This window comes from Narcine bancroftii, chromosome 2 (genome assembly GCF_036971445.1).
Source record: "Narcine bancroftii isolate sNarBan1 chromosome 2, sNarBan1.hap1, whole genome shotgun sequence".
Lineage (NCBI taxonomy): Eukaryota > Metazoa > Chordata > Chondrichthyes > Torpediniformes > Narcinidae > Narcine > Narcine bancroftii.
In genome coordinates, this window is record NC_091470.1 from 137,779,501 (window position 1) to 137,793,347 (window position 13,847).

A 13,847-nucleotide genomic window follows, 5' to 3' on the forward strand; every position below is an offset into this window, starting at 1 on the left:
AGAGGGCCAGGCCAGATGTGCAGGTAATGGAGGTAGAGAGAAAGCCACGTTGTTTGAAGAAGGAGGACATTTCTGATGATCTGGCACCGAAGACCTAGTCTTGAGAGCAAATGCAATGGAATTGAGAGAAGAGAATGGAATCCTTGCAGTTGAAAGGGTGGGAAGAGGTACAGTCAAGGTAGCTGTGGGAGTTGGTGGGTTTGTAGATGTCTGACAAGTTTGTCTCATGAGATGGAGAAAGAGAGATTGAGGGAAAAGGGAGAATGTTGCTTGAGATGGACCAAATGAATTTGAGTAAAAACAGAAATGCTGTAGGAACTCAGCTGGTCTCATAGCGTCCATAGGGGATAAAGGTTGGGGTGGAAGTTGGCAGCAAAGTGGATTAGCTCACCAAGGGTACATGAGGCAGCAGCAAGTAGTAGCGGAGGAATAGTTGAAGGGCCTTGCCTGTGTCGGCTTGTACCATGGATAGCTCCACAAAGCCAACAAATAGGCAGGCATAGCTGGGCCCCATGTGGGGCCAGGAGAAAGTGGGATGAGACAAAGCAGAGAAACACAAAAGACAGCATGTGCTGAGATTGTAGTAAAAGCACACAGGAATGCTGGAGAAACTCAACTAGTCTCGTACCATCCACAGGAGGTAAAGATATATTGGTGTCGTTTCAGGCCTGAGCTCCTTTTCAAGGATACATGAAAGAGGGTGAAGGAGAGAGAGCTTTTGCTGGGCTTTCTGAACTTTGCAATTTTGAAACAAAGATGAGTTGGTTGGTATGAGGCAAGGACACAATCATTAAGCATCAAAACAAAAGAAGTTCAGCTTGTTGAATTTATTTAAATTCTTAATTTCAAATTGTTGCAAAATCACTTACTGTAAAGATACTTATTCCCATCATGTTCTGACAATTTGCAGCCTTACTGCATATAAAATACACCACCTCATGGCCATTGTGAGCTCACAGCTCACTCAGCACCCTGCAGCTGCGTGTTGTAATGTGACCGTACGCTGTCTCACAGTCCACAACACACCTCACATACAATACAGAGAACAGGCAAGGATTCTCATCACTCTACGTCACCACATCCATTTATCAACTTTGGCTTCAAATCTTGAAAAACAAATCAATCATTTCTGAAAACAAATCAGGGGCACAAGGAAGTGAGACTCCTCAATCCTTATTTGTAGCCAAGACCTCCACTTCAAGTGAAAGTGTCAACATCACACAGTGCGGAGAACCCAAAAGGAAACCCATCCATTTGCACTCAGCCATAGGGCAGTGCCAAATGTTGCCCTGCAGCGTGCTCATTCAGCTCTTCACGTGTTTCATCCCAGATTTACAAACCACAAGTTTGTTTGTATCTTGATGAGTTACAAAGAACATGACAACCCAACACACAAAATAAACAGCAGGTAAAATTATTAAAGCAGCCTGGTACATGGGAAAAAGTGGAAAATATGAGGGCTGACACTCAGACACAGTTACACACTGCTGATCACTTCACTCCTTTCATATCGTTAGTTTGCCATCTTGCCATGTATCCTGTGTTGAAGGGCAGCAGATCCCAGTCAACACGTGAACTGGGATCTGCTGTCAGCTCGGAATGGTGGAAACTGTTCACGTAAAGGCATGGTGTAGATTTGAACTGCTTCCCAATTTGGGAGCCCAAACGTCTCATGGGTCCTGTTGGCTATTCTCCTCAGCGTGTTGGCAGAGGTGCTTGGGAAAATCCTGGGGAAGATCAACAAACAAAGGCTCACCATGGAGAAATAAAGGAGTGACTGATGACACTATCTCTACACACAACTTTAGCCTGGAATCCCATCTTGAGAGGCAGCTGGGCCAAAATCAAAAACTCATAACCAAGTGTCCTTCCAATACCATTCCCAGGGCTTTCCCAACTTGGCTACGATCCCTGTATCTGGTCCACATGATCACTGATCCCAGCCCATCACCCAGCAAACATTCACTAGTGAAGATACCCGACAAACTCCCCATGCACATTATGACCCCATTTACAACCACCTCCTCACCTGTTTGGACCCATTTCTCACAGTGAAGAAAGCACAGTGGCGCCAGCGACACTTCTGGATCTGGGAGCTGTTGCTGTTATGGTTGGTCACCAAATGATGTTTCAGATGCGCCAAGACTCCGAAGATCAGAGTGCAGCCAGCCCACTACAGGAGAAGCAGGGCAGAGTTAAAGCAGTAGGCGAGGAAGCTGTGCAACACACCCAGTTCCCACCTCCCTCCATGAGGATATTTCTGAAACATGGTCTGGGTGCTGGTTTGTTCAGTGACTCAAAGGGACTAAAACAGCAGCGAAATGGGCCCTTGCTGAGAGCAGACAGATACAGGACAAGTGAATTACCTGCCCCATCCTCACTTACCCAACACCGATAGTTCTGCATCAGGTTCAGCCTCACTGCTTGAATGCTCCCATCATAACAGCCTGTATAGATCTGCAAGCAAAGAACAGTGGTGTCTCAAAAACGGCTGTTCGGTGCAGCATGCCCATCCTTACCATCAAATAGACATCTTTAAACTAATTCCACTTCCAGTACTTGGTCCACAGTTTCCAAGTCACGGTGATTAAAGTGCTTATCTAGATCCTTCTGAAATGTCCACCAGCTTCTCATATGGTTTGTTCCAGATTCCAACAACTCCCGGGGTGAGAAGCTTCCTCCTCACATTCCCTCTGAAGCCCAAACCTCTGTCAGCATTTCATCGTACAGAAACAGACCCTATAATCCAACTTGTCTAGTTTGAGACACTTCTGGTGAAAGGACTTGCACAATCTCCCCGTGTCCTGAGTAATTTTGGATAAATCTCCACAAAAACAATGTTGATTACTCCCTGCTCTGCCAAGTATAGAGTGGCACGACTGGCATAGCAGTTAGCACAATGCCTTTACACCAGTGATCGGAGTTTGAATCCCGCACTGTCTATAAGGAGCTTATACATTCTCCCAGTGTTTGTGTGGGCTTTCCCCAGGAGCTCCGGGTTCCTCCCACTGTTCAAAATGTACCAGGGGTGTAGGTTAATTGGGTGTAAATTGGACAGCACAGATTCATAGGCCAAAATGGCCTGTTACCTTGCTGTTTGTCTAAATTTTTGAAAAATTTTGAAAAGAGCTCCTGTGTAATTGGATTGAAGCTTTTGCAGAGGAAACAGTGTGGGTGGTTCATGCCATTTACGTGGACTTCAGTAGGATTTCATAGGACTCAAAATAGTTGGAGCCTACGGGATCCAGCATGAGCTGGCGAATTGCAACTAAAACAAGAGAGACTGATGGTTGGTCATTGATTGGTGATCTCAGGAAATGGTCCTTGACCCTAAGTGTTACCACATAGAGAGGCAATTAAATGTCAATGAAGGAAGTTTGCAGATGACACGAAAATTGACATAGTGGGCAGCGAGGATGGTCGTTTTGAAGATATTGAAGAGATGGACAGAAATTTAATCCCAATCAGAGTGCATTTTTGTAGGAACACACAATGAATGGTGGGCCCAGAGAAAGCTAGAGTTGGGGTATGCAGCTGGATGAGCTGCCAAAGCACTGAAGGCTCCAGGCCAAGTGCTGAAGGTGGATTTCTGATGTCCATCACAGTCAGGCTGAAGGGACTACGTACGATGCTCACTCACCATGCTCTTATGAATGACCATACACATCACCATGTCCTTGTGACCACCATACACCTGCAGGCGATCGTGTGACTAGACAACAAAGAAAGAGAACAAAATCCTGCTGAACACAGATTTCTCCATTTTCCAATCACATTTTTTAATGATTTAATTTTATTGAATTCTTTAAAAAAACATTTCCCCAAACCCTTGAGTCAGCATTAAAAATCATATATTACAGAACATAAACTTATCCATAAAATAAAAACAGACATGGCAACAAAAAATATCAATATAATAACCACATGTGTCTATTTGGACCTCTAATATCAGGAAAAAATTGCTGCTCATTAATATACTTCACCACAACATCCCCCACTATTCCCCCCCCCATGAAACCTAGATATTTGCCCCATTTTTGTGTCTCGATGTCCAATTTATCAAACTTTAGGACGTGCTTTCAAACAAGGCCACTTTGGACATTTCTGAGGCCACTCCTGAAATAATGGTTGCCCCTAGATTCTTCCAACCTCCTTCCAAGTTGTCTTCCCACCATTACACTTGACAATCTAATTTTGAGAGTATTTCTCCAAATAACCCATGTGTTTCTCCCAAGACAAAGTGTTTATTGAATTCTGGGACAAGACCCAAGTCCATGTACTAATTCCACTTTATCCGCCTCACAGCACCAGCATTCAGGGGTATTTTTTAACCTAATCTATATAACATTGCTGGAGTCCAATAAAAGTGGAGCAGAATCTTAAACTGAATAAGGTGCTCTCTCAGGTCTCTTGACATTATTTTGATATTTTTACAAATTTTGTCCCATTCTTCCATCTCAAAACCATGCTCTGGTCAATTTCCCCATGCTCTTTTAAGACCCAACAGAAGTTTATCTCCTGAGATTTGTGTTAAAGCTGAATCATAAAATGAGGTTTTGTGACCTTTACCATATGCAGCCAGTACAGTAGGCAGTATCATAGCAACTTGCGGGGGTTGCTGTAAAGAACCAAAAGATGTGTGTTCCACATGATGCAGTCGAAGATATCCCCAAAATTGTGACCCAGAGACCCATGGATTAGATGATTAAAAGATTTTAAACTGTCACTATTATAAAAGTCTCCCAATTTAATTATACCTTTCCCTTGCCATTCCCTCCAAAAAAAAGGTGACTTGTCAATACATAACTTTGAATTCATCCAAATGCTCAAGGCTTCATTTAAATATAAATTAAATTTTAACAATCTGGCTAATTTATTGCAGAACAAATGCATATGCAATATAATTGGGTGAGATCTTGCCTCAGGAGGTAACTTGATAGACAAACATTGTAATGGAGGAATAGGAGGAAGAGCAGAGCACTTAATATGATACCAAGGAGGTGCTCTCTCTGGAGGGAGAGACCGATGTGCTAAATACCCAAGAGTAAAAGCATAATAATAGTACATTAACTTTGGCAAACCCAAGTTTATCAACATTCAAGCGTAGGCATTTACCATTCCTAATAAAAGCTTTAATTAGTTTATCAAATTCATTAAAATATCTTAACCTTTGAAATACTATTCCAAGGCATTTATCTGTCCCGACATTGACAAGTACAATTATGATCATCTATCTACATCACATGAAATTTTCTGCAATAATGGATCAAAATTTACCTTTACTAAATCCTCCAGTTGGGGGAAAAAATTAATACCTAAATATTGTATACCCTTCTTTGGCCAGTGAAATTGGCCTGGGTAGAAAGCAGATGCAGGGAAGTATGCCATCAATGGTAATGCTTCAGATTTTGTCCAAATAACCTTATAACCTGAGAATCCAGAATAAGACTTTATAATATTCAAAAGACATAGCATTGACCAACCAGGGTCCGACATATATAATCAACTATCATTCGCATAGATCATCAGTTTATGAACCTGTCCTCCCACAGATATCCCTACAAAGTTCTCATTCTCTCTAACAACACTGCCAGGCGGTCTAAAGCTGGCAGAACAACATTGGGGAAAGTGGGGAACCCCATCCAATACCCCTCCTACGAGAGAAATAAGGTGAAATGTAACCACTAGTCTGAACTGTTGCCTCAGAGTTATATAAAAATTTAACATTTTTAAAAAGATGGGTCCACATCCAAAAAACTGAAGAATCTTAAACAAATATTTCCATTCCACCTGATCAAATGCTTTTTCAGCATCAAGTGAAATAGCTGCTATAGGAGATTGTTTATTGGCCACCAACCACATAATATTCACAAAACACCTGATATTATCAGATGAGCAGTGCCCCTGATAAATCCTACCTGATCACTATGTATTAAGCAAGTTATTACTGTATCTAAACAGTTTGTAAGAATATTTGATAATATTTTCACATCTATTGGAATTAGAGAAATTGGCCCATAATTCTTACATTCACACGGCTCTTTACCCTCTTTCGGAATCAATGTAATTAATGCTTGTGATAAAGTAGGGGGTAAATTACCCCGTTCTATAGACTCATTATACATATTAAACAGTAGTGGGGCTAGCTCCTCCGCATAGCATTTAAAAAATTCCGCAGTAAATCCATCTGATGTATCTTCCAATGTTATAGCAGAATCCAGATATTGTTGTTGCTCTTTCGTCAACTTGGGCAATCCTAATGGTCTCAGAAAACTATCAATTTCATCCTCACTAGAGTCGGAAGTAGATATATAATATATATATATATGTCCTTACAAAACTCTTGAAATGCATCATTAATATCCTTGGGTATCGTCAAAATATCATCAGTTGCTATTCTAATAACTGGGATGACAGACGTTGATTCTGGGTTTTTTTTTAAACACCTTGCCAGAAACTCGCTACCTTTCTCCCCCGATTCAAATTGCCTTTGTCTTGCCCTAAAAAGCCAAAATTCTACTTTCTGGATAACATTAGATTGTATTGATATTTCAACTGTGTTAATTTTCTCAAGTCTTTGAATGACACCTGCTGCTTCAATTTTGTCTCAATTCCTTGGATTTTATTTTCTAAATTTGTCATTTTCTGATTATTTTGGGTTTTTTTTATATATAAGTTGAATAATATATCCCTTCAGAACTGCCTTCAGGGCATATTTAACTCTAAATATTCTTTGATTTGTTGTCTCATAGCTTGCCCAAATATAGAATCTTGTGACTGTATTCTCTTATACTGAGGTATTGTATCTAGACAAACCCAAGCATGATCTGATATATTACCAATTGCACACTGAGACACAGATTGAGTAACTGACTTGGATACAAGTACAAAATTCAATCTTTATGAACTGCAGAAAAAAAAGTGTAACCCTCCCACTGGGATTCAGAAGGCACCAAACATCTACAAGCCCAAGGGCCTGTTGTACTATCACAGTGGGCTTTGACGTTCTAGATAATATCTTGAATCGATCAATGATTGCATCCATTACTAAATTAAAATCTCCCCCTCAGTATGATGTCATAAGCTGCAGTAGAGTTTAGTTTTCTTTCAAGATCCACAAAAAAAGCCTGCATCTTGTATATTAGGTGCATATGTATTTCTGCCAAGTTAGTAAGAATTCTCCCTGCTTCATCTTTGAACTGTTTCTTACATATAAACTGCAGCTATCTATAAGTGTTGTAACACCCTGCTCTTAGTTGACCCTGCACTGTAAAAAAAAACATGATTTGTAAAACCACGCAACAGCTTTACTCATTCCTCTGCTGGTATTGTGTTTCCCGTAGAAATACCACATCCCATTTGTCTCTTAAGCTTATTCATTATTTTTCTCCTTTTTAAAGGATTCCCTAGTCCATTAACATTCCATGCAGTGAAGCATAATTAAGAAAAGCAAACAAATATATCACAATATTTTGACCCTGACTCATCAATCCCAGTTGAAAATACTCTCCCGCCTAATACTCTCCCGCACACCACAGTGGCCACAAAACACAGCCAAACATCCCTTCCACAAAGATTATGGTCCATGAAATGCCCTGACCAGTTAACTGCTCAGAAACGACACCGGTGCAATTTTAGAGTCAATATAGCATAGTTAACAGCATGTCAGTCGTAATGAAGATAAGGTAGCTTCAGTGGAATACAATTTGGCAAGATTTTTAAAAAAACAAATATCACCCAACTCACATCTTGCTCACATTAACTAGTGTAGTTAGACTACCTCATTTCCTCAATAAAATTTCTTGCTTTATATGGATAATCAAAAAACTTAAAAGCTGTCCTTAGTCTCTATTCTTACTTGGCTAGGTAAAGAAGCGCAAAGCTCACATGCTCACAAGGCATCATCTTGCATTCTTTAAATTTTCCTCGTTTTACTTGGAGGTCCGGGAAAATCTTAATATGATTATTGTTCCAGGAAAACTTGCCCTTGAGCCTTGCCACCCTTGATCTGTTGACCTGAAATCTTTATAGGATAGGCCCAAGCCTATCTCCAGTACTGGATCTAAGCCCCAGTGTTCTGTGAGCATGTTCTATTTCCATCTTTCTCAATTGCCGACAAGCTCCAAGACTTCATGAACGCAATGATATCCTGCTCCTCCTTTTCCACTGGAATGCCGATGAATCGGAGATTGTTGTGCCAAAGTCCTCCAATTTATTTGTTAGCTGGTCAATATCCACTTTGGAAGCCAATAGATTAACTTCTTGTTCCTTATCCACCACTTCTAGATCATCAACCCACTTCTCAACCTCTGCCAGCCTGTCTATCAGTGACGACAATTTTGACTCCACTGACTTAATAGAATAGCATTATCTCTTCCAGGCCTAAGGTCATCCGAGATTTTTTTTCCAAACCACATATATGCCAGCCAAATCACGAGTCTCCTCTTGCTCCACTCCCTCAGACGATGATCCTCCAAAATCTTGATCCAAGGGCTCCTGTCCAAAAGCACTATGACCTGAAATGTTGCCTGTAATCTTCAGAAGCTGTCAATTTAAGTTATTTTGACATCTTACACAAACGGTGACATTTTAGAGCTGCAACTGTCATAAAATAGACTTAACAGTGAATTTTTAAAAGTATATACCATCAGCGTGGAGCATCGTTCTAGGCAGCCATCTCAGCCATTGCATCACGTGACTCCCATTATCCAATCATTTTTACATCCAGCAGAACAAGCCCCACTATAAGATGAAGTGATCAGGTGGAGGCAAGAGAACCATGACACTCAGCAACCATGGGCAACAAGGAACAACATTTAAGGACTCTCAGAAAATAGATGGGAATGTTTATTGAAATGTCAGCACCAAGAACCGGCTACCTTGACTGCGGGCGGGACCACCCGCCCACCTGCCTTGGACCATGGGCGGGGTGTCAGTGATGCTGTTAGCGGTGGGCAGAGTCTCAGTGATGGCGGTTTATGGTTGGGGGGGGGTTCCTCTGTGACATTATTAAGGGTGGGTAGAGTGTCACTGGCTATTGCAGTCCTTCTGTCAGTGCTCCAGCTCCCTCCCTCCCCCTTGCCTCCAGGTGGTAGCACTGTGATCCGCCTGTCCCTCTAAGCCAGCTGCCTGGTGGTGGGGAAGCCATTCTGAACAAACCATCACACGTAACGCTGCGTAGATACACCAGCGCAGGCATCAACCATCCTTACCTGTAGCTCGTAGACACGTACCATCTTGTCCAAGCAGGCTGTCACCATCACCTTGCCCAGAATGTTTACCACTGTGACTGCATGACTGTGACCTTTATAAATCTGCACCAACTCTCCAGTCTACAACAAAGGAAGGGCAAGATGTTGTTGGTTCATATCTTGATGCAGACAAAATAATCTGAATATACATACCTTGTACCCTTGTTCAAGGAGCTTGATTCCACAAACAGGCTTATGCTTTGAAGAAGGTGAACAGAGGGAAGCTACATTTATTAGATATCTCAGCTATGAGGAGTCATTTTGGGCAACAATGTAGGAACTTTCAGAGAAGAATTTTGATCCAAAAGAGTATGTGTAGGTGGACATGCAATTAGCACCTTGAATGGAGAATTGTTTGGATCTGGAGAAGAATAATTGGTGGGATTGTGGAGCAGTGGGCTTAAGGACATTGCTCTATCAGCAAACAGTTATAGTTCCCTTGTTTGAGAAAGGTAACAGTACATCTTGCATCAGTGGTTTGAAAACTAGTCTCATGTCAGTGGTTTGTGAACAATCTATTGCGGTGCTGTCAGAGCTGGTGCAATGGCAACGCTGCCGCTGCTGCAGACCCACGGAGAGCAAAGTCTCAGCGCTCCCCATGAGGTTCAACTGCCCAGTCCGACTGCCACTGGTTCTGTACCGGCTTTAAACCACCATTGGCTCCTTTATCATGTAGTTTATGTTAAAACCCCGTAACCCCAGGCCCAAGAAGGCAGCGCCTATGATCAGCAGTGGCCACGAGGGGTTGCAGGCACCGGAGAAACAGAGGACTGGCAGAGGGTAGCAGAAACCGGGGAGACCACCCTCCGTTTGAGAAGGAGAAGCAGAGGAGATGACCCACGGGACAAAGACCACGGCAGCAGACCATTGAGAGTCTCTGAGGCTGAGGAACACAGCTGTGGTGACTCAAGGCAAGGTACCCACATAGGATGGGGGTTGCTGGTGACTGCAGTCAAATAACTCCTAATAGGCTGCGGACTGCTGGAGACTGGCTGAAAGGGTACAAGGTATCGTGTCAGAAGGGTGCATCTGCAGTTCAGAGTGCTGATGGTTTGGACTGAAGGCTGACAGGCTGCAGGGGCACTGGAGGTGAAGCTCTGGAAGTTGTGACCTTTGGGGTACTGTCTTTTGCTTCTCTTTCTCTGGCGGAAGGAATGCTGGGCAATTTTTGCCGATAGTGAATCTTTGCCTAATGGTAGGCTAAAGGATATTTTGGGTAATATCACATTTTCTATTTTATTACATGACAATAATTTTGAATCTATTAGAGAGGATTCTTAAAGACATGATTTATGAGCATTTTGAGAAATATCGTTTGCTCTGGGATCGTCAACAAGGCTCTGAGAGATACAAGTCATGCTTCATGAACCTAACGGAGTTTTGAGAAGGCAACAAGGCAAATTTATGATAGTGTTACGAGTCTAGAGGACCCCAAAACCAAGCAGCAATAGATATGCACCACGACAAAGGATTACTTAAACAAAAGTTGCTTTTAATTATCTTTGAACAAGAAAATAGAATTAAATTAACTTATCTCTATTGAGTCACTTAACCTACTTAACCCCCTTCTAATGCTAAGTGCACGTGTGTCTAAGTTCAGCAAAGTTCCCTGATTCACACTCCAATCTCATTGGTTGCAGGCAATGCTTATACTGTGCACAGAAGTTAACATTAATAAAGTTCACCAGGCTTTGGTGCTTAACAGGTAAATAGTTACCACTCAGAAGGGTTCTTGTTGGTTTTCAGAGAGAGTTTTTCTTGTTTTAGGTCACCACAGAGTTCCTTTCTGTTTCTCCTATTCCTATTCCAGGCTGTCTTCCAAAGCTTCCCAGCTTGTTCCTCTGTAACTGATGTCTGTGTCTCTCCTCTGTCTCCTCTCTCTCACTCCCTCCTCTCTGAGAACAAAGCCTGCTTCTTTCTCCTCTCTGCCTGCAGACAGTAAATTCTCTTTTCCAGACAAAGCTGCTACTGCCTGTTGTTACATTTGTTGCCCTTTTGCAAATGACAGTCCATTATGAGTCTGCCCACTCTTGCAAAAGCTCCTACAAAAATTCTGTATTTTAAAGTGTTTGTGTGTGACCTGCTCTAACAAATCTTTCCTAATTTATATCCCAAACACTTCTATATACTCTGTCATAACAGTAAGGTGGTGGATTTTGGTAAAGTATTTGACAAGGTCCCCTGTGGTAGTCACATTCAGAAAGTCTTTAGGTATGGGATCCACGAAATTTTGGCTGCATGGATTCTGAAATGGCTTGCCTGCACAAGGCAGAGGGTGGTGAAATATCGAGCGTATTTTGCCTGGAGGATCATGACTAGTGGTTTTCTGCAGAGAACGGTTCTGGGACCCCTTGCTCTTTGTGATTTTACTAAATGATGGACAAAGAACTGAAAGGGTGGGTAAGTTTGGAGGTGATGTAGGTGGGAGATGTTGTGGATGGTATAGATAGATGGTAAGAGTATGATACAGGCACGATGCAGAGTTGGGTGGAGAAGTGGCAGATGGAGTACAATCTAGATAGGTATGAAGTGATGCACTGGGGAAGGTCCAACTTGAAGGCAGAGAATGTGCTTAATGGCAGGATTCTTAACAGTGTGGAGGAACAGAGGGATCTTGGAATCCTGGTCCATGAATCCTTCAAGGTTGCCGTGCAAGTTGATAGGGTGGTTAAGAAGGCATGTGGAGTGCCAACCTTCAGTAGTTGAGGGATTGAGTTCAAGAGCCATGAGTCACGTTGCAGCTCTATAAAATTCTGTTGAGAACACACTTGGGGTATTGTATTCAGATCTGGCCACCTCATTATAGGATGTGGAAGCTTTCAAGAGGGTGCAGAAGAGATTTACCAGGATGTTACCCAGAATTGAGAATATGTCTTAATGAGGTAAAGTTGACTGAGTTAGGGCTTTTCTCTTTGGAATGACAAAGGATTCTTATTGTATTTAAAAGAATATAAGATTATGAAAATCATAAAGAGGGTGGACAGCCACCACCTTATTTCTGTGGTGACATTAGCAAATACCAGAGGACATCTGCTTGAGGTGAGTGGAGGAAGGCTGAGGGGAGATGTCGGAGGCCAGATGTTTTTTTTTTAAAACAGAGAGTGCTGGGTGCCTAGAATGCATTGACAGGGGTGGTGTAGGAGGCTGGAACAATAGGGACTGTGAAAAGACTCTTTGATGGGCACGCATGAAAAATGGAGGAAGGGTTTGATTATTGTGGAGAAGGGCTCTATCAGTCAGATCATCATATATCAAAGGCCCTGTACTATACTGTAATGTACTATGTTCTACAATGGAAATACTGTAACCAGGGGACACGAGTTTGTTCCTCACTGAGGCCTCATTTCTGCGAGGGGTGTTTGACAAAAGTGGTGACTCTGTCTTCCTTAGGGTAGACAGGTTAAAGAATTTCATAACATATAACATAACATAACAATTACAGCACGGAAACAGGCCATTAGGCCCTTCTAGTCCGCACCGAACCAAACACCCCTTTCTAGTCCCACCTCCCTGCACAATGCCCATAACCCTCCATCTTCTTCTCATCTCCATCTTCTTCTCATCCATATACCTGTCCAACCTTTTCTTAAATAATACAATTGACTCCGCCGCCACTATTTCTCCCGGAAGATCATTCCACACGGCTACCACTCTCTGAGTAAAGAAGTTCCCCCTCATGTTACCTCTAAACCTCTGCCCCTTAATTCTTAACTCATGTCCTCTTGTTTTAATCTTTCCTGTATGTATGTTATATTCTAAATGTTGTATTACATGACAATGATGGAACCTTTACAATGCAGGCAACTTTCTGTAGAATCACCCCTGCACTCTCTCACATCCTTCTTGTGATGAGGTTACCAAACCCACATGCAGAGCTCCAGCTTTGGCCTGATCAAAGCTTTGGAGCACAACCTCCCTACTCTTGTATTCAATGCCTTGTCTAGCAATGGCCAGCATTTGCTGTCTTAAGCAAATTATCTACCTGCATTGCCACATTCCAAGGATTTATGGACGTGCACACCAAGATCCCTATGTTCCTCAGTATTCCCTTAGACCCGACCATTCATGGTGTATGCCAGGCCTCATAAGCACTCACAATATGCCTCACTTTAGATTTACCTGGATTAAACACCATCTGTTACTTCTCTGCCTAATACTACCCTCCACACTTTTAACAACTCGATCAGTCTTGGTGCCATCTACAAACTAATATTGTTTCTACCTCCACATTCAATGTGAGGTTCCCAATCACAAAAACAGCCCTGCATCATCCTGTGTCTTCTGTTGGTGAGCCAATTAAGGATTAGGTTTGCTCGTCTCTATTACTGGAGTCTCACTTTCCCCTGGGATGATGCAGCGGTGACTGCAAATGCCACCTGCTGGAGGCCTTTGTTTCCCAGGGCAGATGCTGAGGAATGACTGACCTGGTGGAGATCTGGCAGTTAGTTAGGGGAGGCATTGTACACAGAACAGCACTTACATGGATGTTATGAGCGTGGACAGATTGGTCACTAGATCCACTGAAAACCAAGTCATTGATCACCTGGAAACACAATAAACGTCAGTTGTCTCCTAACGACTCCACCTGTTATTCTG

The 13,847-nt window shown here is 42.4% G+C and overlaps 1 protein-coding gene across 4 annotated transcripts in view; it reads right to left on the reverse strand.

The window, feature by feature from the left end:
* Positions 1-812: 812 nt before the first annotated feature.
* Positions 813-13,847, reverse strand: part of znf106a (zinc finger protein 106a) — an 87,863-nt gene continuing 74,828 nt past the window's right edge. For all 4 annotated transcript variants that reach the window (XM_069918132.1, XM_069918133.1, XM_069918130.1 and 1 more), the window contains 6 exons: positions 13,732-13,794; positions 9,213-9,332; positions 3,641-3,712; positions 2,386-2,457; positions 2,030-2,173; positions 813-1,727 (listed from right to left, as the gene is read on the reverse strand). In XM_069918132.1, the coding sequence (XP_069774233.1) occupies positions 1,671-1,727; positions 2,030-2,173; positions 2,386-2,457; positions 3,641-3,712; positions 9,213-9,332; positions 13,732-13,794 (528 nt within the window). In that variant the 3' untranslated portion in view covers positions 813-1,670. The remainder of the gene's footprint in view (positions 1,728-2,029; positions 2,174-2,385; positions 2,458-3,640; positions 3,713-9,212; positions 9,333-13,731; positions 13,795-13,847) is intronic.